Source organism: Ursus americanus, chromosome 14, assembly GCF_024610735.1.
Source record: "Ursus americanus isolate L20-20 chromosome 14, mUrsAme1.1.p, whole genome shotgun sequence".
Taxonomy (NCBI): domain Eukaryota; kingdom Metazoa; phylum Chordata; class Mammalia; order Carnivora; family Ursidae; genus Ursus; species Ursus americanus.
In genome coordinates, this window is record NC_142140.1 from 44,745,428 (window position 1) to 44,772,044 (window position 26,617).

Here is a 26,617-nt window from a genome sequence, read left to right on the forward strand (position 1 = left end):
ACACGCCCCCTCCCAACGGGCTCAGGACACCGCCTCCTGCCGCTGGTGGATGAATCCAAGTGTGAGGGAAAGACAGAGAGGCGCGCGCACAAGGGTCGCCCGCTCCATCCGCAGGCACGCTCCCCGAGGCCAGCGGCCACCCCTCCCATGGCGGCGCAATATGGCCCGGGCCGGGGCGAGGGGGCGGGGACCCGGACTCGAAGAGCCGGCCTTTGAGTTAAAGGCGGGAAATGGCGGATTCCTCGGGGCGTGGAGCTGGGTGAGTTGAAGCGCCACGGGTCTGGATTTTGTGGGTGCCGGCGAGTAGGCCATGGCCGAGAGCTGGGGGAGGTGGGGCAGCAGAGTTGGGGATTGGGGATTTGACCCCTTCAGGACTTGCCGAGGGTGCATAGGCCCTGGGAGGCGGGAGGCGGCCTCTGCGCATGCTCGGCAGCCTGGGCGCGGAACTAGACTTCGAGTCCCCAGTCAGTTGTGTGGGTGCGGGGCGATCCCTGGCTGGTGGCTTAATCTCTCTGTGCTTTCGCTGTCCTCCGCGGAGAAACCGGGCGAATGACGCCGCCGCTCAACCTTGTAGGCCTCGGGTGAAACTTAAAAGCTCTTAGAACAGTGCGTGGCTCTTGAATGTGATCTGTCGTTACAGTTATCATTTCATAGTGGACAAGTGCTGAGCCACTAAAGTATCTCCTTTAATCCTCCCAGCCCCTCTTTTCTATGCTTCCCCTTTACAGATGAAATCATAGAGGCTCAGGGAGAGAAGGTCGTTTGTCCAGAGTCACACAGCAAGAACAAGAGAGACAGACTTTGACCACTTACCCGGTGCCAGGCACGATTCCTGGGCTGGGTTTGTTTTACTTGTTCACTGGGCCGATGTTTTATTGTGCGAGTGCAAATTAAAGTTAAATAGACCAGCTGAAATCACTTGTGTCTTCTCCAGGGTCCCTTACCCTTTGAGATTGCTGTTATCCTCTCCGAGGTTTGGGGGAAGGTACCTGAGGCTGGCACAGGTGTAGTGAACCCGCCACCCCCATCTGGTTTGACTCCAGAGCCCTGGTTCAGACCCCATAGGGAAACCATGCTCTGTCCCTTGCCAGCTCTGAGACTTGCCAGGGGTGACTTGTTCAAACACTCAGGTCCTCGTCCGAAAACAAGGATAAAGCAGGCCAATGGGGAGGTATTTGTAGGGTTGGGGGGGTTCTGTGAAGGAGCAGAGCTGCTGGCACCCAGTGAGCATTTATTTGGTTGTTGCCTCTCCCCACTATGGCCCAGCACCTGCTGGGTCTCACTTGGAGTCCTCAGAGCCTGCTACGCAGGAGGTGGCTGCAGTGAGCTGAGCAAGGGGGCCACCGCTCTGTGACCAGTGGAGCTTGTGTCGTGACGTCAGCTGGGGTTACAGCGCCCAGGCCCCCGCCCTGCCCCTCAGTGTGCTCCTTTCGAGTTGCTGCTCTCTGTTGGCAGCATCTCCCTTGCCCAGACTGCACACCTGGGGCACATCCCCGAGTCTTCTGTCTCAAGGTTCCCCCTCTCCTATTACATCGGGCTTCATTCTTTCCTTGAATAGGGGTGAAACACACATAACATCATTTTGAAGTAAGTGATCTATGGCCTTTAGACTGTGCAACCACCAGCGCTGTCTAGTTCTAGAACATTTTCATCAGCCCAGAAGGAAACTTTGTATCCATTTTCAGTCACTCCCCATTCTTCATCCACCCCTCTGCTCCGGACAATCACAATCTGCTTTCTGTCTTACTTTCCCTGTTCTGGACATTTCAGATACGTGGAATCATACAATATGTGGCCTTGAGTGTCTGTTTTCTTTCACCCAGGATAATTTTTTTTAAGAGATTTTATTAATTTTTTTTAAGTAAACTCTGCTCCCAACGTGGGGCTCAGACTCCCGACCCCAAGATCAAGAGTCGCATGTCCCATGGATGGAGCCAGCCAGGTGCCCCCAGGGTAATATTTTTTTTAAGTTGTTGTTGTTAAGATTTACTTATTTATTTATTTATTTATTTGAGCGAGAGAGTGCGCAAGCAGGGAGAAGGGGCAGAGGGAGAGAATCTCAAGCAGACTCTGCCTCGGGAGTCTGCCTCAGGACCCTGAGATCATGACATGGGCTGAAATCAAGAGTCAGATGCTTAACCGACTGAACCGTCCAGGTGCCCCATCCCAGGATAGTACTTTTTAGATTCATCCATTTTAGCATGTATCAGTACTTCACTACTTTTTAGGCTGAATAATATTCAGGGTTTGTTATTTCTTGGCAGGAACATACGGCCCACAAAGCTGAAAATATTTGTTGTCTGGCCCTTTACAGAGAAGGGTTGCCAGTAGGTAGGCTGAGCCCTTAAGCTGGGAAGTCAGAACTCTGCCAGCAAAGCCATAGGGCTGATCGGTTCCGATTTCGACATCATTCTCCTCTGCCCTTGGGCCCTTCGCCTTGTTGATTCCTGTCCCTGAATGTCCTTCCCCATGTACTTGAGCAAATGGGTCTTTGTCTCTCACCTCTCCTCACCTCTGTACCTGTCTGGGGCACTCTTCACATTGCCTGACAGGAAAACGCTGCTTCCCTTCTCAGGGAAGGAGCTCATCTCTTGTTCACCAGGAGCATACAGTAGGCACAGAAGTGCCTGATGAATTAATGAACCCCTGACTTAAATTGAGATCTTTGAGGCTTGGCAAACCTGCTTGCTCTTCTCACTCTTCTTACACTGGGCCCTTCTCAATTTCAGCTGAGCAGGGGCTGTGTGTCTCTGTTCCAGTCAAGGCGGCTCTGCCTTGCACACACCAGCATGTTGGAGGGCGGTAGGGGGAGTGCTGGCCCTGAGTTGTCCCCAGGAAGCCCAGGCTCCTCGCTGCCTTCCCTGAGCTTAGCCAACTACATAACTATGTTAACAAGACCCCTATCTCCCTCTTCTAGGAAGCCTTCCTCAGTGGCTCCCGGTACTCCTGGTGGCACTAAGATGAAAGGAAGAAGAACACAAGGTGAGCAAAGTTGGAATCTAGCTTACAATCCAGTTTCAATAAGTGCTTTTGGGGAAGAAAAAAACCAGGCCAGAGCAGGGGAGCTAGGGCTTTATTGCCTTCTAGTCACACCTTTGGGGAGTCTGAGTCTGGTCACCCAGTCCTGCAGCCAGGGGTGTGGCAGGACCTGGGGGAGGTCATCTAGGGCAGTGGGCCCTTCCAGCAGCGGGGATCATGGGCTGTGCCCAGGCCTCGCCACTAGGAAGTGGCGTGAGGAGAGCCGGAGCTGAATTCATTAGCAAACACTGGAGTCTCAGTCTCTTCTCTGGAAGCACCTCAGGGGCGCCCACATATCTGGTGTCCCCCTATGGGTCTGGAGTCATTGTTCACAGCCTCCCTTGACTCTTAGCAGTGCTGCTTTGGGCAGTGGACTCAAGGATCTCCTTCCTTGGAGCTCAGGCCTCTGATACAAGGAGCTATTTTCTTCAAGTGTCCTGCATGCCAGTGCTTGTCTCCGAGAACTTAGAGCAGAATTCTGGTTGCAAGTGACTGGAGCCATTACAGCATCGCTTGATGGTCTTGTTTATAACCTCTGTTATGTTTACACGTGGTCTAGTTCTTGAACACAAATTATATCCTTCATCATAACATTGCTTCTCTGGAAAATCCACTACTGTTCAAAACAAATATGTACGTTCTAGTTTCTGGAAACTTGAAACTGCTTTTCAGCTGTCCAGGGAACCCCAGGCCTTGGGTATTCCAGAGGAGCGAAACCCTTTGCTGATGGTATTAGACTGAAAGTAGGATGGTTTCCTGTGCTTGGAAATGGGGGTGTTCTTTGCCCTGATCCCTCGCTGGACATCCAATGGCAGACCCTTGGTGTGTCTTGATTTTCTCCCCTGGACTCACCTGGCCTTGGCCTTGACCCCAAAGTGCTTCCTGCCTGATTGTCTGAGCCCACTCACCCTACAGGCATGGCTCTTCCTTGCCTGGCACTCACTCAGGGCAATCGCTAGTTCCTCGTCCAGCTCCATGCTCCCCGTTAACTATGGATGCACTCCCTTTCTACTCAGGGTTGTGGCTGCACCCCCAGCCCCAGTGAAAGATGAAATCCTGGCGTGAAGATCCAGTTGAAATCATCGTGTCACTTAACCAAATTGTTAAGCTGTGTGACATTAACCATGTCCTCTTCCTGGGTCTCTTCGTTAAAAAGGGAGAGCCCTAAGCTTTAGAGGAACTTAGAAAAAGTGTAGAATCGTGCACTGGATGCATGGCTGAGCACCTACTCCCTGCTGGGTGGTGGACTGTGGTCGTAAGCAAAACAGACAAAAGTCCTTGCCCTCAACGTTGCTGGAATGGAAAGAGCGGGGGCGGTGAGGTGAGAGGGAGGCCCCTCGGGGATGTGAGACCTGCGAGGTGCCTGGAGGTGCTCAGGCTTCATCAGCTAATGGACCTGCAAGGGAGCCCATTCTCAGCTGCCAGCGGGGCAGCCAGCCTGGAGGACACAGGATGTCAGGGAGGAAGGTGCCAGCAAGTGCCGTGTTCAGAATGAGGACTGGGAATGGGCCGGTGGGCTTTGGAGCAGGGAGATCTCGGTGGCCTTGCGGAAAGAAGGGTCTTTGGTGCAGTGGTGATCGTGAAAGCCAGACGAGACGGGAGCGGGGTTCAGGAGTGAGTAGAGGAAGAGGAGCTGTCATTGTAAAGGGGAGTGGAGAAGTAGGGGTAAAAGGTGTAGGTGGGGGGGAAAATAACAGGAAGACCGTTGAAGAGAGGAACTGGGGGAGGGGTTTTGCAGGGCAGTGGCAGTGGGGTGAGGGCTGGCCTCTACCCCAAAGCACAGAGGTCCCTCTGCATGGTGGGGCCAGGATATGGCCCTGAACTTGGGAGGCTGCTAGATGCTGAGGTCGGAGGGTCTTCTGGGGCTACTTCTGTCTTCCTGGTGAAGTAGTAACTGGTCACTAGGTAACTGGAGGGGACCCAGTGTGGGGGAAGTGGGAGGAGAAGGTACAAGGGAGGGGCCGGGAGAGGGGTTGGGGAACAGAGCAGAGGACTAGGTGATCACTGGGGCCATTGTGAGAAACCTCTTCACTGTGAGGCACGCATGGAATGGGGGGAACCTGGGGCTGGGCTGTCACCAAGGTATATGATCTGAGCATTGAACATGTCTCCCGAGAGGTCCTGAGCTAGGTGAGGACATATAGAGGCATGAAAGGCCCATACTGTGAGTGAGTTGTGCACACACTTTGGTGAAGGAAGGGGTGGTTGGGGTCCTGACCACAGGGAGTGAGTTGGGAAAGGAGGAGGAGGAGGAGGAGGAGGAGGAGGCGGTGGCAAATAGGTGCCCCCCTGTGGAAGGTCTTTTATCCTGTCCCTGCCCTGCTCCTGAATCCACTTTCTGCTTTGAGCGTATTCCCTTACATTCCTGTGGCTCTCTGGGGCTCTGTCCTTAGCCTAGGGACTTAGAAATTGTAGGCATCCCACATGTTCTTGCATACAGTAGGTGTCCCATACATGCTCGAGGATGCTGAATCACGGGATCTGAGAGGAGCAAGGGGGAGCAGCTCCCCCGTTCCCGCTGTTGATCAGGGAAGGTACATAGTACCTGGCTCTTGATGGGGGGAGTTGGGGGGCCTTCACACTCCACGGTTGTAGTCTTGTTATAAACCAACAGTATGTCCCCCCACAGGTGGAAGAATAGTTGAGTCCCGATACTTGCAGTACGAGAAGAAAACCACCAAAAAGGTAACAATGTTGGTTTGAGTGTTCTGAATGGGGTTCTGTTGGACTTGGAATTCTGATACAAGTCACACGGGCTGGGTGCAGCATGGTCCCAAGTCCCTTTTGCAAAGGCACGATCTCTATTGAAACCTGAGACTGTTCCTTTCAACCCGATAATTCCTTTCTGGATTCTGTCCTGAAGCAGCTCTGTCGGGTGCCCAGCACACAGTCCCTGGCCTTGGCTGGCATTTAAAAAACACCTGCAGGGTTTTAAAGAAGGACTACAGAGGGAAAACGACAGGTCTGAATCACCCAGTATCAGAGGCAGAGTTTGGTGAACTCTGTGTAGCCGCAAAATCATGCAGCCGTTGAAAATGATGGGATGGGGCGCCTGGGTGGCTCAGTTGGTTGGGTGCCTGCCTTCAGCTCGGGTCATGATCTCAGAGTCCTGGGATTGAGTCCTGCGTCGGGCTCCCTGCTCAGTGGGGAGTCTGCTTCTCCCTCTCCCTCTGCCTGCTGCTCCCCCTGCTTGTGCGCGCGCATTCTCTCTCTCTCTCTCTGACAAATAAATGGATAAAATCTTAAAAAAAAAAAATGCTGTGATCTAGAAAGTAGAAAATAAACTTAAAAAAAAAATGATGGGATGAAGCACTTAATGATATGAGCATGTGCTTTGTGTGGCGTTTAACAGAAACACTCAGTAGGTGGCCCAGTTACGTATCTTGTTTCATTGTGCACGTACTGAGAATTTGGGGAGGTTGTGTTATTCCTTCCATTTTCCAAATTTGGTTTATGGTAAAATTCAGTGAACTGTTAATTTCTGCTCCCTACCTTTTACTCTGGTAGGGTGGAATGGCAGGTCTTAATAATGTGACTTAAGGGGCGCCTGGCTGGCTCAGTCAGAAGAGCATGCTGCTTTTGATCTCAGGGTCCTGAGTTTGAGCCCCACGTTGGGTGTAGAGATTACTTAATAAACAAACTAACTCAGAAAAATAATAATGTGGCTTAAGATTCAACTTGAGGAAAAAGGAAACCTTTTCATTAACTGATATCACTTCTTGGGAGTGATTTGTTGTTTTTAATGGACTTAATTTTTTTTATTTTTTAATTATTATTTTTGTTTTTTAGAGAGAGAGTGAGTGAGCACCCTTGGGTGGACAGGGGAGGCAGAGGGAGAGGAAGAATCCTTTTTTTTTTTTTTTTAAAGATTTTATTTATTTGACAGAGAGAGACGCAGTGAGAGAGGGATCATAAGCAGGGGGAGTGGGAGAGGGAGAAGCAGGCTTCCCACTGAGCAGGGAGCCCTATGCGGGGCTCGATCCCAGGACCCTGGGATCATGACCCAAGCCGAAGGCAGACGCTTAACAACTGAGCCACCCAGGCATCCCAAGAGAGAGAATCTTAAGCAGGCTCCACACCCAGTGCAGAGCCCGACGGAGGGCTCGATCTCATGACCCTGAAATCATGACCTGAACCTAAATCAAGAGTCAGACACTTAACCGACTGAGCCACCCAGGTGCCCCTGGCCTTAATTTTTTTTAGGGAACTTTTAGGTTCACAGCAAAATTGAGCAGAAGGTACAGAGATTTCCCATATAACCCCTGTCCCCCACCACAACTCCCTGCTGCCATCAACATCCCCAACCAGAGAGGTGCACTTTGATATTTGATGAAGCTACATTGACATATTACCCAGAGTCCATGATTTACTTTGTGTTTTTTAAATTTAAATTCACGTGATTTACTTTGTTGAAGTGATTTTCGACAAAAGATCACAGTCCATGTCTCATAATTTTAGTGTTGCCTTGTGAACTTGTTTACAGGCATCCCTGTATATCTGCATGCTCTAGTATTTTCGATCTCTAGAAGCTTGTCCGTTTTCTTTCTCCCCCCACCCCATCTCTTAAGGGAGAATTTACGTAGAGTAAGTATCACTCTTTAGCATATAGTTCTGCGAGTTTTGACAAACTCATCCTGTCACAGACCCACTGCAGTCACGATACAGAACAGTTACCCCCAGGATCCCTTGGTTCTCCGCTGAAGCCGGCCCCACCCCATCCCAGCAGTTACCTGATTTCTGCCCCTATAGCTTTGCCTTTTCCGGAAGGTCATTAAAAAGGTGTCACATAGGATGCAGCCTCTTGTACCTGGCTTCTCTCACATAAAGGAAAAGAGGTCCCTCCCTGTGGCTGCCTGTCACAGTTAGTGCTGGTTCCTTCTGGTGGATGAGTGAAGGACATTTGGTTTGATTCTCGGTTTTGGCAGTGGTGAACAAAGCCACCTTAAACATTCTTGTGTGGGAGTGTGTGTGGACATGCTCGCGTTTCTCCTGGGAGAGGAATTGTAGGTAAGTGTATTTATGACTGACTCGTAGGAAACTGTGCAGCTATTATCCAAAGTGGCTGCAGCTCTTTGCATTGCCACCAGCCAGAGGAGAGTTCGGTTGGTGCTTGAAGATTGAAGCCATTCTCGTGGATGAGAAGTAGTATCTTGTTGTGGCTTTAATTTACATTTCCATAGCAACTAATGATCTTGAGTGTCTTTTCATGTGCTTATTGGCCAGTCTTTGGTGATGTGTCCTTTCAGATCTTTGCCCGTTTTTTGATTGGGTTATTTGTTTTCTCATTGTTGAGTTTTGAGCACTCTTTCTTTATCCTGGATACCAGCCATTTATGGTGATTTTCAGATATTTTCTTCTGGTGGTGTAGCTTGTTTTTTCCTTCTTGTAAGTGTCTTGGGAGGAGCAGAAGTGCCCAATTTTGATGAAGTCCAACTTACATATTTCTGCTTTTATGGCTTGTGCTCTTGGTGTCTTACCTAAGAAATCTTTGCCTAACCCAAGATCACAAAGATTTTCTCCTGTGTTTTCTTCCATGATTTCCATAGTTTCAGAATTTTACATTTAGGTCTGTGATCCATTTTGAATTAATTTTTGTATCTGGTGTGATGATGGAATTGAAGTTCATTTTTAAGTGTATGGGTGTCCTCCTGTGCCAGCACCATTGTTGAAATGACTTTCCTTTCCCCATTATATTATCTCATCATGTCTGTTGAAAAGCAATTGACCTTTTTTGTATGCATCACTTCGGGACTCCATTTTTTCCATTGTTCTCTGTGTCTGTCCTTAGGCCAGCCAGTCACACGCTGCCAAGATAGCTTTGTAGTCTTGAAATCAGGTAGTGTGAATTCTCCCACTCTGTTCTCTTCCGAAGCTGGCTCTCATAGTTCCTTTGCCTTTCTTTCTTTTTTTCTTTCCTTTTTCTTTCTTTCTTTCTTTCTTTCTCTTTCTTTCTTTCTTTCTTTCTTTCTTTCTTTCTTTCTTTCTTTCTTTCTCCCTTTCTTTCCTTCCTTCTTTCTTTCTTTCCTTCCTTCCTTCCTTCCTTTTTTTTTGCCTTTGAGAGAAAGAAGGAACGTGCTCATGTGCGAGCAGAGGGGGGGAGGTAGAGGGAGACAGAGGAGAGAGGTTTTTTTTTTAAGATTTTATTATTTGAGAGAGAGCGCGTACATGGGAGAGTATGAGCGGAAAGGTGGGAGGAGCAGAGGGAGAGAGAGAAACAGACTCCCCCCTGTGCAGGGAGCCCCAGCGACTTGGGACTCTATCCCAGGACCTGGGGATCATGACCCGAGCTGAAGGCAGATGCTTCACTAACTGAGCCCCCTAGGCGCCCTGGAGGAGAGAGAATCTTAAGAAGGCTCCACAGTTAGTGCGGAGCTCAACGTGGGTCTTGATCTCATGATCCTGAGATCATAACCCATTCCTTTGTTTTTCTATATAAGTTTTATACTTAGCTTGCCATTTTCTACCAAAATTTCTACTGGGATTTTGAATGTATAGCATTTTTGCATTGGTTTAGGGAGAAAGACATCCTAAAAACGCCAAGCCTTTCAATCTATGAACATAGTTACACCTATCCATTTAGTTGGTCGTGTTGGATTTCTATCATCAGCGTTTTGTAGTTTCCAGCATATAGACCTTCCCTATATTTTCTTAGGTTTAGATATGTAACATAGTGTTTCAGCATTTGTACATATTGCAAAATGATCACTACAGTAAGTCTAGTTAACACCTAACACCACGGGGCGCCTGGGTGGCACAGCGGTTAAGCGTCTGCGTTCGGCTCAGGGCGTGATCCCGGCGTTATGGGATCGAGCCCCACATCAGGCTCCTCCGCTATGAGCCTGCTTCTTCCTCTCCCACTCCCCCTGCTTGTGTTCCCTCTCTCGCTGGCTGTCTCTATCTCTGTTGAATAAATAAATACAGTCTTTTAAAAAAAATAATAAAACACCTAACACCATGCATAGTTTTGGTTTTTTCTTGCTGAGAGCTTTCATACGGTACGATCTTTGAATTTCATTTTCCAGAGTTGTTCATTGCTAGAAATGTGATCTTTTTATATTGACCGTGTATCCTGCAATCTTGCTAAACTCACTAGTTTGTTTGGTTTTTAAATATTTTATTTATTTATTTAGAGAGCCCATGCACACACACAAGTGAAGGGGAGGGGCAGAGGGAAAGGGAGAGAGAGAATCTCAAGTGGACTCTATGCTGAGCACCGAGCTCTATGCAGGGCTCGATCCCACGACCCTGAGATCATGACCTGAGCTGAAATCAAGAGTCCGATGCTTAACTGACTGAGCCACCCAGGAGTCCCTTACTTACTAGTTTTAGTAACATTTGGGATTTTCTTTGTAAATCATGTAAGAAGAGAGTTTTATTTCTTCTGTTTCAACCTGTTTGCCTTTTATTTCTTATTCTGAGACTGCCAGTAGGAGCTTGAACAGGAGTGGTACTAGTCTACACATTGAAATATTCTTGCTCTTTACAAGGTTTTCTTTCGCTCAGAGACTATTATATTATAATGGCTTGCTAGCTCCATGCATTGCTTGTTTTTTTAAATAAGTTTTGAAAATGGATACTTGTACAAAAACTTTTTTTTCCTGATGACCACAGTAACATGTTCTCTGCAAATACTATAAAGTATACAGAAAATCAGTCACCTGGAATCTGCCACATCAGAGATAATCACTGGCAAACATTCTGGTGGTTCCCTATGTTCTATGCATGTGAGGGTATCCTTTTTGATTAATTCATCCTGTTTATATGTAACTAAATGTCAGAACTCTAAGTCTGTCCCTGGCGTCGAAGCGATAGCAGATGCAGACTGCACAGGCCATGAAGGGGAGGTGTCTTGTCCCTGAATCCTGAATGCCAGGTGTTCCCCTAACAGGCTTCTGCAGCCGATGCGTTAAAGACCAGTGGGAAGATGCCTGAAGCGGGAAGGAAGCTCCACCTGCTCCAGAAGAGCAAAGGTGTGTAAATGGAGGGAGGGCGTGAAGCAGTTCTGAGCCCAGTAAGTGATGGACGTGGTGGTGAATTTTCTTTTCAAGTACGCTAAGGCCGAACTCCCTCTTTCTTTCTGGGAAGTGTTAGAAGGAGGAGCTAGTTAAAGAGGGTCTGTGCAAGGACAGATCTGAGGCATGTGGGGAGCTGAAGGGGAAGGGCAGGGGAAGAGGGGAGGTCACTTCCTGTGCGGCCATCATGGCACTTCCTTGATCTTGTGATCGTTTCCTGGGTGGAACTCAGAGAGCATCTGAGGCCTCATCTTCCTGCCTCTCACTACCTTGGGTTAGGTCTTCCTCATCATGGTTTCCCCTTAATCGTTCTAGAAGCCGTCACCAAAGTGATATGGAAAACTTGCAGTTTTTCTGATTGTAGACATAAATGTTTGTTGTAAAACGAAAAACAACAACAGACGGAGAATGTAGACAAGGAGGGTGGACATTCACTCATGAGCTGCCACTTGGATCATTACTGTGTATTTGGTGCCCAGTTGTAGTCCGTGTGCTCATCCTAGAAGTCCGGGAAGGCCCCTCTCCGGAGTAGCACTCCGTCCAGCTCCTCACGTGCCCACTTCTCCAGCAACAGTGGGCAGCTCTTCTGCATGAAAGCAGTTCACAGGAAGCAAAGCTGTTTCTTGGCCCACAGCTCCTTGTTCAAAATGGCAACAACTGTGAGTCTCGTAGGAAAAATTAAGTACAGTTGATCCTTGAACAACAGGGGTCTGAACTGCATGGATCTCCTCATATGTGGGTTTTTACAGTACAGTACTGTTAACGTATGTTCTCTTACGCTTTCTTTAACATTTCCTTTTTTTTTTTTAGCTTACTTTGTTATGAGAATACAGTTTATAATATATGTAACATGTACAATACATGTTAGTTGACTTTATGTTATCAGTAGTGGCTCCAATCACCAGTAGACTGTTAGTCGCTACCTTTTTGGGGATGAGAAAGTTGGTGATCGGGGTTTAGATGTTTGCTCAGCATCTGTGCTGTTCCTTGACCTACGCATGCCTGAGGAGCAGCACCTGGAGCTGGGGCTGGCTTTGAAATCTTTCCTCAGGCAGTTGGGTTGGGGGCCACGCGTTGAGCAGGGAAAGCTGGGGTCCAGCCCAGAGGGGCGTCAGAAGTTGGGTCAGCCACATCTTAAAATCAGGGTTCCCACCCGCAGGCAATTCAGACTTCGAACTGTCTGGACACGTTTGGTTGTGATGATGGTTGGGGGAGATATGCTGCTTGCGTCCGATGGGTGGACACGAGGGGGGCTCCTCAACCGCCTGCCACCCCCAGGACAGCCCCGCCGCAGAGGGTGATACAGCCCCGGATGTCAGTAGCGTCAGGGTGGAGAACCCGTAATTTAAACACAACCACGAGAATTGAGAGGGACTGCTTGCTTGAATTCCATTGTGTGGCTCAGTAGGAAATTACCTGTCTCCCACCTGAGGTTTCCATCCTCTTACCCAGGAGCTCAACAGACTCCTGTTTACCCAGGGGTTTTCAAAAACTCTTAACAAAGGGTACCATACCTGACACATCACTGTGACGTCGCTCTGTTTGTTTCCACATACTCATTTTCTCAACTGCACGGATGTCCATTAAATCACTTGCTGTTTCCTTGCTCACGACGACAGAGAGTATTTTGCATGCCATCTGTTCGTTTCTGCGGCCCGCTGGAGCCCTGGCTTAGTTGAAGCCCGCAGTACCCCACTGCCCATTTTAGGTGGTGTCAAGCATAATTTCACATGGTTAAATAGAGGGTAAAGAGGAAGGGAACCCCCAGGGAAAATGAACAGTGCAGAAGCTGCTGGAGAAAGAGGGGAAAAGCCGAGGGAAGAACAGGTACATGGTGTCTATCAGAGCCCTATCCAGAACACGGTGGTTTTTTAAATTTATTTTTAATTAATTAATTTTTTAAAAAGATTTTATGTATTTATTTGAGAGAGAGCTAGAGAGAGAGAGAGTACGAGCAGGGGGAGAGGGAGAGAGAGAAGCAGGGGAAGCAGCAGAGAGAGAGAGAGAAGCAGACTCCCTGTTGAGCAGGGAGCCTGATGCGGGGCTCGATCCCAGGCCCTGGGATCAGGACCTGAGCCAAAGGCAGGTGCTTAACCAACTGAGCCACCCAGGTACCCCAAGAACACTGTTTTTTATTAAGCTAAGCAGCAAGGCCTATTTGCATCCCTGGGTTAGAGAGCCCGCGTCGCTTGTCTACTTCTGCTCTGAACTGTTACACCTTGTTGGCTGGGATGGGAAGAGGCACTTCAGCCTTCTGTAGTGCGCCCTTCACAAGACGCTAACTTTTTGGGAGCAAGGGGTAGTGCACCACAGAGTTGCCTGCTTCCTGGCATATGCGCGCCGTAGCTTGCAGACCTGGCATATGCGCGCCGTAGCTTGCTGACCTCTGGGGATTCTCCCTGGGCCCACAGACAGCAGTGGAATCGGGAAGGGCGACCTGCAGTCCACGTTACTGGAAGGGCACGGCACTGCCCCGCCTGACTTGGACCTCTCGGCCATCAATGGTAAAGCACTCCCCTTGTGCTTTTCCCCAGCGGGGGGTTACGGTGCATTGCAGGGGGCTGCCGGAGCGTGCTCTGAGTTCTCACCCTCAAAATGCTCTTCTTGGTCTCAGACAAAAGTATGGTTAGAAAGACTCCGCAATTAGACAAAACGATGTCGAAGAAAACTGAGTCATCGTCATTTTCTTCTTCCCAGAGAAAGAGCCCGGTAAGTGTCCGAAATGAAAGGGAAGCTGTGCGGTTAGAGACGTCTGATGTTCGCTCCTGCCCTGCACACATGCCACGCGAGGCCCCAGGCTCTGAGATGGAACAGGCCAGCCACGTGATTTAGGAGAGACCCAAAACCACACGCGTCCTCAGAATATTCGTAGAGTTTAAGTTGCCCCAAGTACATGTACAAGAGTAGTTACAAAGGCGAGATTGTGTGAACAATGAGATTTGGGGCCTCGTTTGCTGATGCTATGCTAGGGAAGGTCCGGGGCAGGACAGCTGGGCTGAGGTCTCTCTCGGGTGAGAGGCCCGTGGCCTGGCTCCAGTGTGGCACTGATTGGATGGGTAACCCCCCAGCTGGCTCGGGACCGGCCAGCCACTGGAAGGGGCCAGACAATCCCCTTCTCACAGGGCGCCCAAAAAGACTAAACGAGAAAACAGAAACAGCGGGTAGGTACACGGGGGGAATCCTCAAACTACCGAATTAAGTAAAGTTCATCAAAGTTAGATTTGTGCCCCTCCGGGAGTCAGAGAGCTAAGTTTTTACCAATTCATTGGCGACCGAGAGAGTCTTTTTCTCCTCCTCCAGGACCTATCGGAGACAATGGAAATGATGGAATCCCAAACGTTGCTCCTGACTCTGCTGACCGTAAAGGTGAAGACAGAACCTCGCTTGCGCATGAAGTGGGTGGGAGGGCAGCCTTTGGCAGCTGCGGGGATGGCGTTCCCTCTGGCCTGAGCTGTTGTGCGCCTGACAGATGGAGAACGGTCTCGCTCCATTCGAGGAAAAGGCAGAAAGGAATTTACTAATAATGTGTAAAGAGAAGGAGAAGCTACAGAAGAAGGCCTACGAGCTGAAGCGCCAACTTCTCCTCACTCAGAGGAAGCGGGAGCTGGCAGACGTCCTTGACGCTCAGGTCAGCTGTGACCACAGTCTCTGTGCCACGTGTCCCGGGAGCGGGGAGGGCCCGACAGGGTGGTCGGAGGGAGTGTTTGCAGGGGGCGTCCCTGCCGCCTGGCTCTAACTCTGTGGCCCGCTTTTGACACCACTGGGTGTTGGTGTGTGACAGTCTATAAGAGGATGAGGCTGTAATGTCAAGTGCTAAGCAGCCAGAGGGACCTGTCCCTTCCACGCACATGTGCGCATATTCGTCTAGGCCCCTGTGACTTGTGCTCAGAGACACCAAGTTGTGAGCCGTGTCTTCCCGTGCATCCAGGGTGCTGGTGGGAGATGCCGTCTTGGCACCACGTGGTCAGTGCTGGGAGAAGAGCCAATCCCTAGCACTGTCGGGGGATGGGGCTGGTCATCCGGGGTATGAGTGGACTGGGGCTGCCGTAACAAGTACCCCAGGCCGGGCGGCTTAAACAATGGCCCGGGATTCTCGCACGGTCCTGGAGGCAGGACGTCAGACTAAGAGGTTAGCAGGGTCAGTGCCTTGCCAGGGCCAAGAGAGACGGCTGTGTCCTCAGCCTCTGTCCTTGGCTTGTAGAGGGCCATCTCCTCCCTGCATCTCTTCACTTGGCGTTCTCCTTGTTGCTTGTCTGTCTCCAGATCTGACTCACTCGAACAACCTCACCTTACCTCGGTTACTTCTGTAAAGACCCTGTCTCCAAGTCAGGTCATAATCTGAGGTGCTGGGGGTTTGGACATCAACAGAGGAATTTGGGGGGAAATGGTTCAACCCATAATACCCAGTGTATGTGTGTGTGAGAGAGAGAAAGAGTGCCCTGCAGCCAGGCCCTGGGCTAAGCTCAGGTCTCTGTCCTCATGGAACTTACAGTGGAAGGAAAAGAAAAGATAAGCGAACAAATGTCATTACAAACCCGCACGAGGACCCTAACAGTGTGTACGAGGGAAGGCAGGGGGGATTATAAGGGGCAGGTGTTTCAGCTCAGTGGTCTGAAGCAGGAGGGCCCAGCTGCCTTGGGTCCAGTGTGATCCCACTTGAGGGCCTGGCCGTGGAATGTTCTGGAAGCCATGTTCATAGTGAGGAGGCCTGGGCCACCTTGCAATTGGTTGGGCTATTGGGGAGCAGCTGGGAGTGAGGGCAGAGCCCCCCCACACCCATGGAAACCTCCTGGAGGATTCCACAGGAGACCCCGAAAGCACAGTGCTGTATCTTCACCTCACACGTACTGTGAACTTCCCGAGTGTGTGACTAGGTTTTGTCTCATAAGCCATTTTCCCTCCTGCCTGCAGATTGAGATGCTCAGCCCTTATGAGGCTGTGGCTGAACGCTTTAAGGAGCAGTACAAGACGTTCGCCACAGCCCTGGATACCACGAGGCACGAGCTTCCTGTGAAATCGGTCCACCTGGACGGGGATGGGCAGCGGTTCTTAGGTAGGAAACGGGACGGCTGCTGGGCAAGGGGCAGATCCAGCGAATGGCCAATGCAGGTCGGTGCTTCTTGTGTGCCAGCCACCTTTATCCATTTGTGTCACATCACGACCTCCTGTCAGGTAGATGGTGCGTCTCTCGTCAAATGGTAGAGGACAAGGGGGCTGGCAAGGCTGTGGTTTGTCCAGGGTCGCACCCCAAGTAAGGACCATGCTGGGATTTGAAGCCAGGTCTGTGGACCGGCCCAGTAATTTCCAGCCCTGCTGAAAGACAGTCCTGGGAAGTAGCCACAATCCCCCAAAGGGGGGTTCTCTTCAGAGATGCTGATTCTCACTCTGTCCTGCCTTCGTTTGTTTGTTTGTTTGTTTTTAAGATTTTTTTTTTAAAGTAATCTCTACACCCAATGTGGGGCTCAAAGTCACAAACTCCAGATCAAGAGTCACATGCTCCACCGACCAGGCACCCCAACCCCATCCTACCTTCTATGAAGAGCCGTGGGATCCCTGTCTTACGTAGGGTTCCCACGTAATCCTTCACGGGAAGAAACCAGCAAGCATTCTTGATCTTAAAATTCTCTTTAGAGCAAGCGTCTTCCCAAAGCAAGTTTGCAGCTGCCCTCGAGTCTGGTTATTTCCAGGCAGGGCCCTCATGAGCCATCTAAATATGCCTTGTTCAAGGCTGATGTACTAAGGGATCACCATCCCAAATCAGGTGGACGTTCCTTCCAGAAGTTTCCACAAACACAGTTCAAGATCATAGAAGCTGTTGCTCTATGGGTCATCTCAGAGATGATGTTTTAATCCTGCTTTTCCCAATACGAATAGTAAGGGAATCACATGGAGCCGTGAAGAATGAGCCTTGTGGAGCGATTATCTGCGTGCAGGTGTCCGGTTTTATAATGATGCAGTCAGCTGCACATCTGCGACTCTTGCACTCCGTCCCTGACAAGTGCTGTATGTGGTGGCCAGGAGTCAGGATCGGGGAGCGTAGGAGCGTCCTGAGGCTCCTGGAATTAACGACAGACTGGGTGGCTCGGAACAACAGAAATTTATTCCCTTCAGGGTTCCTGCAGTCTGAAATTAGGGTGTCAGCAGAGTTGGACCCTTCTGGAGGCTCGGAGGCAAAATGCGTTCCGTGCCTCTCTCCTGACTCCCGGTGCTGCTCCCCGTTCTTGGCATTCCTTGGCTGGTGGTGGCGTCGCTCCACAAGGCCTGTGTCTTTACCCGGCCTTGCTTCTGAATTGCCTCCTCCTTAGAAGGATGCCAGGTCACAGACCTTACTGTAACCCGGTGATGTCAACAAAGACTCCATGTCCAGTAAGGTCACGGTCACAGGTACTTGAGATTAGGTCCTGAACATGTCTTTCGGGAGGAGGCAATGGAGACCAGAACGAGGAGTATAAATGGATGGGTGTTTGTGGAAGAACCCTTATGATGTTCTCAAAACCGTATGGTGTCCGGTGGTGACATGTAATGTGTACAGGCGTGGCATGTGCCAGAAGTGGAGAGCTGCTGGTGTCCTTAGATGCAGGCGCTCTCTCGGGTGAGGGGTACAGAGATGCCGGGAACGTGGAGTGGGAACCACGGGGTTGTTTTTAAGTTGCTTGCGGGACAGACTTCCTTGGCCTTTTTTGGATTGATTTCTGTTGAGGACGTCGAAGTGGCGTTGTGAGTCCGTTCCAACGACTGCCTGCCTGGTGGACATGCCTGACCCATGATCTCAGGCCCCCGTGATCTCTGGCACGGGGGCACAGAGACGGTACCAACACATGAATGTCGTCCTCCATGACCCTCTCTGCCTTTGAGCTCTTCACGATTCCAGGATAATACGGGAACAGTCCAGGGAACGAGAAGAATCCAGTCAGCTGCCCAACTCGTGCATCCGTTGCTTGGGGCACCGTGAAACCCTTGGCTGACCACCCCTTTCCCCCTCCAGACGATTTGCAGCGGGAGTTGACGACCACATGCCATCTGCTGGAAGAACTGGGCATCGGCAGTTTAGAAGAAAATGTGAAAGCTCTGGACTTGCTGAGCGAACTCAAGGAAATGACCCAAAAGAAGGATCTGGAACTCCGAAGGTAATGCGGGAAAGATTTGAAGTTGGGAACGGTGGGTCTTGCTCCGGAGAGCAGGCAGCTCTGGTGTTTGCAGAGGCCAGGGGTGCAAGGGTCCACTGAGGCAGGGAGAGGGGAACAGGCAAAGCATCTTGAATTCAGCTCAGACAGCCACGTGTGTGTTCTCAAGCAGCCATGTTAGAACGGGGGCTCTAGCGTCACTCGTCCTGTGCTTCCCCAGAGTCACAGCACTTTCGGTGCCCTCGGATGGGTCTGCTTGTACTTGAAACGTCTCCTGGGGTAAGGGTTGGGGTGATCTTCTTGGAACTTGTTATTGGAAGTATAAACATATATAGAAAAGGCACAGATCCTAACAGTTTAGTTTGATGGGATTCACAAATGTGTGCCCTAAGGAAGCAGCCCCCAGCCTCAGTGCACCCCACAGCCCGTTCCCCCAGCAAGCCACCTCGGCACCTTTCTCACTGTTGAAGCTTCAGCTGGGGGATTTTTTTTTTTTTTTTTTTTTTTACTGTGGGGCTTTTCTCCTCATCTTCCCTAAAAGAATCTCCTTTCATTCTCCTTTGTAATGCTGCCGGAAATGTCTAAAAACATTTGAAAGTCACTCATAAAAAAGAGCTGCCAGCTACTATGATGTTTCCTCCTATGTGTGCACCCTCAGGTGATCTCAGCCCGCATCAGAGGGTTCCACATCACAAGGGTCACGGGTTTGGTGGCCAGACATGCTCCTTGCGTGTGCATTTCCCCACCAGCGTTTACACTCTGTGAGGGCCGCCCGTCCATTCATGGCATGGTTCCTGACACGGTGTAGGTGTTCCCTAAATATTTGATGAATAAATGAATCTTCTTTCGCGCCTGCCTGGTCCCATTCTTGCAGACCTCCCTGAGTTCTGCTCGGATTTGTTCTGTTCTTAGTTGTCCATGTTTTCCCAAGAGCACACAGGAAGCAGCCCCCTTCCCCACATGGCAGCCGCAAAGGCCCAGCCCCCTGCCCCTGGTTCTCTCTGGCTCCCGGGCACAGAGGGCGAAAAGGCTTCATCCATCCTGTTGTTTCTGCAGGAGCTTCGCCCAGGTGCAGGAACTCTCCGCTGAGGCGAGTAAAGAGGCGGCCTTAATCAACCAGGAGGTCTGGGAAGAAGCCCAGGGCCTGGAGGCCCCCAGCCGGTGGTATTTCAATCAAGAAGGCGCCTGTGGGGGAGCTCCAGGAGAGGCCCGTGGCCCGCTCCTCTTGGGCGCCGGTGAGCCACACACGGTATGAGTCTACACAAGCCGTGTCCTCCCGCACAAGTGGGGACCCTCCTGCAAACCGCCGGGAAGAAAGCCCGTCCCCTTCCCCTGGCTCAGGGCACACGTGTGCCATGGCGGTGCGTGTGTGACGCTCTGAGAACTCAAGCACTTTAGACACTAGCTGGGCAATGTAGCTATTTTTGTATGAGTGTATCACTTGATATTTAAAGAATAAAACTAATGCATTCGAGCCTTGGTTGCTACGTCGGGGGTCAGTAGAAGGCTCTTGTTGTCTTAAGTTCTTCTGGGCAGCTGCTCCTAGGAGCCTTGGGACCTATGAGACATGGTGTTTCACTTGCAAGCGGATTTCATGTCCTTTAGTCACCGGGGTGCTTATCCCTTTACTGTCCTTCAGCAAGTTCGGAGTTGGCCCTGGAGTGGAAATTCCCCACCCAGTCCAGAGTCCCGGCACTGTTGCTGGAGGCGCTGACGGGCTCTGGCCGTAAGCCGTGGTCTACACCGCACGCCCAGTATGGCACAGAGAATCATCCCGCCAGCTCCTGTCTACACTGCGTGCGCTCTAGCCATCTGGGTGCTTCCCAGGTAGCGTACCTCCATTGACGTTGGCTGGTTCCCGTTTACAAGCCTGTGTTAACAGCACTGGGTACGGGAATGTTCCCCAGAGAGGCACGGTATCCGTTGCCATCGTGAGCCCGAGTAAAGGAGACGCAGCCACTGTTGCTAAGGCCTCTCAAACAGGCAGGGCCGTTCCTGTCTGGCTTCTACCTTTGCCCCACCGACCCTTGCACTCCTCACCGGGGCCTCCCCAGGGGTTCAGATGGACAGTTGTGAGTGGGGGAAGTGCTCCCTAGGGAGATGCGATAGTCATGCCCATGAAGCAGACACTAACGGCCTCCAGCTGTTCCCATCAAGCCTGTGGAAACATTCCAGTCTCTGTCCACACTTCACCTATAATCCCGTCAACCCACACATTCCCAGTCTCCACGTCCATTCAAAGCCTGCTCTGGGGCGTCCCACGGAGCTCCGGGATCAGAGTTCCAGAAACTTCTCTCCCATCCCCTGACCATTTTGTCCCCCATTTATGTGCAGAAAGCGTTGGGTCCACGGGAGGGTACACCCGGGAACCCCGGTCCTTTTGTCAGTAGTTACCTGAACTTACAAACCCGCTTACTGCCCCACAGGCCCGGTCTCCCCTGGTTTTCAACAGTCAGTGTTTCCAAGCCCCATTCCCGTTTCCTATCGAGCTGTTCTCTGCGGAGAGCTTTCTGCCCATTGTTGGACATCGTGGGATAGCAGTATGTTCCCCGGTCTAAGGGAATCCGACTCCGGTCCACACGGTTGCAGGTTCCTTCCCAGTTCTTTTACAGCATTCGGCGTCCGCACGTACCACCAGGTGAGCAAAGCGCATTCAGAATCCCAGTCTGTTCCCATCAGGGCCCTTTTGTAGCTCCCCAGGGCTACCAGCCTCAGTCTCCCTCGCCAGCTATGCCCCAGGCCTTCCCACCAGGGAACCTGCCACAGAGCCATCCGCAGGATCTGTCTCTCTCGTGGGCAGACACAACAGTTCTTGGCATTTTGTGCCTCCATGGGTGTGAGAGGACTTTGTCGAGATTCAGCACGTTTCTGCGTTGCTACAGACCCCCCCACGTCCACTCATGTTAGGTGCCCAGGAGACCACCCCGAGTGAGGACCCTGGGCCGATTCCAATCCGCTTCCAAACCTGGAAGGCATTTCTTCAGATGGGCATTGGTCTGTGCTATTCTAATGCCCCCCTCTGATTCCCATAGTGATTTCCACAGGGCTGTGCCCCACCTGGGCACCCGTTTCGTAGGCCAGCTTTCCACTGCCATTTGCCTGATTGTGTGGCCAGGCTACTGGCCACGACCCCTGAGTCTAGAAACCCAGACAGAGGGACTCTTGTTCTGTTCAAGTCTTCCATTACTGCTGAGTAAAGGGTGTGCAGTTCAGCCCACCAGACTGGTTTGTTTTTACCCTCTTGGTTGAGGTGCTGGCCTTCCAAACAGGGTTGTTGTCCCTTCACCTTGGCACTGCTGTCCATAAGCCAAGCAGCTCTTTGTCAGTTGAGAGCTGTTTGTAGGGCACTCTTCAAGTGACAATAGAATCTGGCAGCTACTCTCACGGCTTCAAAATCAGTCCTGGGGGAAAAGAGGCTCCCTGCTCATGCGTATCTCCTTTCATTCCCCCAGTAGCACAGTTGCACATTGTTATCGTGGAAGTCTGGGCATTGCCGTCACAAATGGAGTGTCTCTGACACCATCAAAAGCGTGATGGATATGGCGGCTTTCGAGAATATTTTCTATCCTTTAGTTACAGAGGCAGACTTAATTAACCAAGAGGTCTGGGAAGAGAACAAGGAGGTCCATTAGTATTTCAAGGGAGAGGGCACCACTGGGAAATCTCGGGGAGAGCTTAAGAGCTTGCTCCTCTCGGGTGACAACAAGCTTCGTGCGTCCTAAATCCACACCCAGACCGTGCTCACAAACCCAGGCGACGAGCTTCCTGCAGACAGCTGGGAAGAGCTTCTGCTACGCCTCTTGTTCGGGGAGGGGTTTTCAGTGATCCCTTTATCCACTTGTCATAGGCAGTTTCGTATGATCGTTTGGTTTCATATTTTAAAAATAATCCTGTTCTGTGATTGAAGTCTTGTTTCTTTTGTGTACTGGGGACAGCTGAAAGTCATGTTACAATATCGTGACTCACAGTAAGCAATGTGTTTGGTCTTCACCTGCGTTTCTGGCAGAGCCCCTAAAACCCTTGGAATTTACTAAGTGACGAGAACGATAAAGGTGTATTTTGCTGTTAATGAGGCAACTTTGGGAAAGACCCTGGGTAACCTAAGGATGGAGACAACCAACCATGTGGTTAGAGGGGTTGGAAATTTGAGGGCCCCTAACCCCCCACGGGGTCCCCCCACTTCTGGGAGAGGTGGGGGGCTGGTGATTGAGTTCAGTTGCCAGGGGCCAATGTCTTCATCAGTCATGCCTGTGTCGTGAAGCCTCCATAAAAGCCCAAACAATGGGGTTCAGAGAGCATCTGGTGACCTCATGGAGGTACTGGGAGGGTGCACATCCAGGGAGGACATGGAAGCCCCATGCCTTTCCCCTATACCTTGCCCGATGCAGCTGTTCTATTGGGCTGTCCCGGAGCCCTATCCTTTTAGAATAAATTAGTAACTTCATGAGTAAACTGTTCTCCTTAGTTCTGTGACTCACTCTAGCAAATTAGTGGAACTCAAGGAAGGGGGTCAGGGGAACCTCTGATTTATAGCCCATCAGTCAGAGGCACAGGGGACAACCTGGACTTGTGGTTGGCGTCTGAAGTGGAGGGCAGCCTTTTGGGACTGAACGCTTAGGCAGTGTATCTGATGCCGTTTCCGTGTAGATAGTGTCCGAATTGAGTTGAATTGTAGGACACCCAGCTGGTATCCTAGAATTGCTTGGTATTGTGCGGGGAAAACCCACACATTACAATTGGTATCAGAGTAAGTCTTGTGTTGTCTGACGTTTTTCTGACCAGCCGGTCCTGAGCCTTGGGTGTAGGGCTTGCTACGCAGCTTCCGTGTACCATGGGACCTATGTGCTCAGAAAAGCTTTCTATTGGAGGAGGATTAAGAGGTAGACAGCGTGTCGTGAATGCGCTGACTGAACTTATCTTTTCCTCGTTCCCACTTCAAATACTGTTAGGCTGAGGGTAAAGTAAAAAAGGAGGTTTTTCAACAATGGTTTTTCAAACAAAATTTATTTATTTCAAACAAATAAAACCACATGATTATATGAATTGATGCAGAAAAACCATTTGGCAAAATGCAACACCCTTTCATGATAGAAGCACTCAACAAGCTGAGGGAAACTACCTTAATATAATAAAGGCCGTCTATGAAGAACCCACAGGTGACATCATACTCAACAGTGAAAGACTGAAAGCTTTTCTTTCTTTTTTTAAAAGTAGGCTCCATGCACAGCGTGGAGCCCAGTGTGGGGCTTGAACTCACAACCCTGATCAAGACCTGAGCTGAGATCAAGAGTCAGATGCTTAACCAACTGAGCCACTCAGGCAGCCCCCGAAATCTTTTCCTTTAAGATCAGAAACAAGGATGTCCACTTTCATCGCTTTCATTACATGTAGTACTATGGAAGTCTCAGCCAGGGCAAACAGGGAAGAGAAAGAAAAGACATCCTGAGAGGAATTGAGGAATTAAAATCATGGCTATTCACAGATGACATGATGGTATACATAGAAAATCCTAAAGGTTCCACACACCAAAAAAAAACCTGTTAGAGCTAATACATGAATTCAGCAAAGTTGCAGGATACAAAACTGACTCAGAATTCAGTTGTGTTTCTGTTCACTAACAATGAACAAAAGGGGAATTAAGAAAACAATTCCATTTGCAGTAGCACAACGAGAAATACTTAAGAATGAACTTAACTAAGAAAGCAAAAGATTTGTAAACTGAAAACTATAAAATATTACTGAAAGAAGATACAAATAAATGGAAAGACATCCCATGTTCATAGACTGGAAATCTTAATGTTATTAAGATGTCAATATTACCTTAAGTGATCTATAGATTTAATGCAATCCTGTCAAAAGCCCAACAGCATTTTTTAGAGAAGTAGTAAAATCCATCCCAAAATGCATATGGAACCTCAAGGGACCCCAAATAGCCAAAATAATCTTGAAAAAGAATAACAAATTTGGAGGTCTCAATTTTCTGATTTCAAAACTTACTATGAAGCTAAAATAATCAACAGTATTGTACTGCATAAAGACAAACATGTAAAACAATGGAATAGAACAGAGACCCCAGAAATAAGCCCTCACATGCATAGTCAAATGATTTTCAATAAGGATGCCCAGACCATTCAGTGGGGCAAGGACAGTCTCTTCAACAAATGGTACCGGGAAAACTGGATATCCACTTGTAGAAGAATGAAGTTGAACGCTTGCACCATATACAAATAGTAGCTTAAAATTATCAAAGACCTAAACGTAAGACCTAAAACGATAAAACTCTTAGAAGAAACCAGAGGGAAAAGCTTCATTGGATTTGGCAAGGAGTTCCTGGATGTGACATCAAAATCACGTAACAGAAGTAAAAGCAGACAAAGTGGACTGCGTCAAAGTGTAAAACTTCTGTGCATCAAAGGGCATGATGAACAGTGCAAAGGCACCCTATGAAACAGTAAAAAATATTCGTTGAACATATATCTGATAAGGGACTAATATCCAGAATATATAAAGAACACCTATAACTCAACAGCAAAGACCCCCAAATAACCTAAGTAAGAAATAGACAAAAGACTTGAATTGACAGTTCTCCAAAGGTGATCTACAAATGGCCAACAAACATACGAAGATGCCCAGCCCACTCATCATCAGGGCAATGCAAATCAAAACCACAGGGAGATACCCCCTCACACCCTTCAGGTGGCTACTATCAAAATAACAAGTGCTGGCGAGGATGTGGAGAAGTTGGAACCCTACTGGAACGCTGTGGGTGGGAATGTAAAATGGTGCAGCCACTGTGAAAAACAGTATGGTGGTTCCTCAAAAATTGTAAAATATAAAAACCATAGAGTCAGCAGTTCCACTTTTGGATATCTATCCAAAGGAGATGAAAGGAGGAACTTAAGATTTTTGCATACCCATGTTCACAGCAACATTAGTCACACTAGCCAACAGGTGGAAGCAATCCACGTGTCCATCGATAGATGATTGGATAACCAAAATGTGGCCTTTCTACACAAAGGAATATTCAGTCTTATAAAGGAAGGAGCTTCTGACACATACCACGGTATGGATGAACCTTGAGGACATTATGCTGAGTGAAACAAACCAGCCACAAAAGAATAAATACTTTGTGATTCCACTTATACGAGGCCCCTAAAGGAGTCAAATGCAAAGAGACAGAAAGTAGAATGGCGGGGGGGCAGGGCCTAGGGGAGGAGGACTGGGGAGTCAGTGTTCAGTGGGGACACAGTTCCAGCTTTGCAAAATGGTAGTGATGGCTGTATAACAATGTGAACATACTTCACACCACTGAACTATGTGCTTAGAAACGGCTAAGATGGTAAATTTTTTGCATTTCTTACCACAATAAAAATTTTAAACAATGTGGGAAGGGTAATTATTCACACTCCAAGAGGGAGATAGAAAAAGTAACAGAACAAACTCTGCCAGGATGTGTGTGGTGAAGAGTTAACCTTGCCTAAGAGAGGTTGGCCTTTGCTCTCGGCTCCTGGGAGGTGACCGCTAGCTCTCTGGAAAGTTCTGCCTGACAGGAGTGTGTGTTTGTCTGAGGGCTTTGGCCCACAGCATTTCAGTACTGCCTCTGGAAGAGAATGGAGACTAAATGTCAGCCATGTGAGCCGCGTGTGACTAAGCTCCAACAAAACCCTGAGCACCAAGGGTCAGGCAAGATCTTTTGGTTGGCAAGATGGGTGCGTATTGCCACACAGTGTGGTTGGGAGGAGGAATTGCCATCTGTGACTCCCCTGGGAGAGGGTAACTGGGGCGGGGGCTCCACGTTTGGACCCCCTCTGCACCCTGCCCCATGTGTCTTTTTCCTAGGCTGGTTTTACCCTATCCTTTCACTGTAATAAACTGTAACCATTAGTATAAGCTTCCGGTGAGCTCTGTGAGTCCTTCTAGAGAATGCTCAAACCTGACAGTGGTTTCGGGAACCATTGCGGGAGGCGTCAGAAATAGGGACAGTGATGCTGCCTCTGTTGAAAGCAGAGTAGCAGTTCCTCAAAAAGCTAAACGTAGAGCTACCGTGTGGCTCGGCCATCCCACTCCTAGGTATGGCCCTCGAAGAACTGGAAGCAGAGACTCAGATACATGAGCACGTCGTTTGTAGCAGGACCATTCACAGTAGCCAAAATGTGCAAACAGCCCAAGTGCCGATTGGTGGGTGAATGGATGAACAGAACGGGGTGCATCCAAACAATGGCAGATTAGTCATACGAAATAAAGCCCGGATACACGCCAGCACATGGGTGAACCTGGAAAATGTCATGCTGAGTAAAAGCAGCCAGACACAAAGGCCACAGATTTGTACGATTCCATCTTAACCTTTCTACAAAGTGTCCAGAGTAGGTAAATTCATAGAGACAGAAAGCAGATTACTGGTCAGGGGCTGAGGGGGAAGGGGGCGTAGGATGGGGAATGACTGCTCATGGGGATGGGATTTCC

The 26,617-nt window shown here is 49.6% G+C and overlaps 1 protein-coding gene across 2 annotated transcripts; it reads left to right on the forward strand.

Annotated features, from left to right (window-relative positions):
- On the forward strand, positions 1 to 25,538 carry HAUS8 (HAUS augmin like complex subunit 8). Of its 2 annotated transcripts, XR_006776305.2 has the most exons (13): positions 2 to 259; positions 2,918 to 2,982; positions 5,648 to 5,703; positions 10,907 to 10,988; positions 13,442 to 13,534; positions 13,645 to 13,739; positions 14,331 to 14,396; positions 14,500 to 14,658; positions 15,942 to 16,083; positions 18,016 to 18,157; positions 19,211 to 19,403; positions 19,794 to 19,981; positions 20,581 to 20,713. XR_006776305.2 is itself a non-coding variant. In XM_045778596.2 (12 exons), the coding sequence occupies exons 1-12, from the start codon at positions 231 to 233 to the stop codon at positions 20,710 to 20,712; spliced, it is 1,254 nt and encodes a 417-aa protein (XP_045634552.1). In that variant the 5' UTR covers positions 1 to 230; the 3' UTR covers positions 20,713 to 25,538. The 2 variants fall into 2 exon arrangements, 1 of the variants encoding a protein (XP_045634552.1); XM_045778596.2 differs by lacking the exon at positions 19,794 to 19,981 and having other exon boundaries at positions 1 to 259; positions 20,581 to 25,538.
- The last annotated feature ends 1,079 nt before the right edge of the window (positions 25,539 to 26,617 follow it).

Excerpts from the sequence above, each read along its gene's own strand:
- HAUS8 (XM_045778596.2), top strand. The coding sequence starts at position 231 with ATGGCGGATTCCTCGGGGCGTGGAGCTGG. Across the intron at positions 5,704-10,906 it reads AGAAGAAAACCACCAAAAAG|GCTTCTGCAGCCGATGCGTT; the intron begins GTAACAATGTTG and ends TTCCCCTAACAG. Across the intron at positions 14,397-14,499 it reads TGACTCTGCTGACCGTAAAG|ATGGAGAACGGTCTCGCTCC; the intron begins GTGAAGACAGAA and ends TGCGCCTGACAG.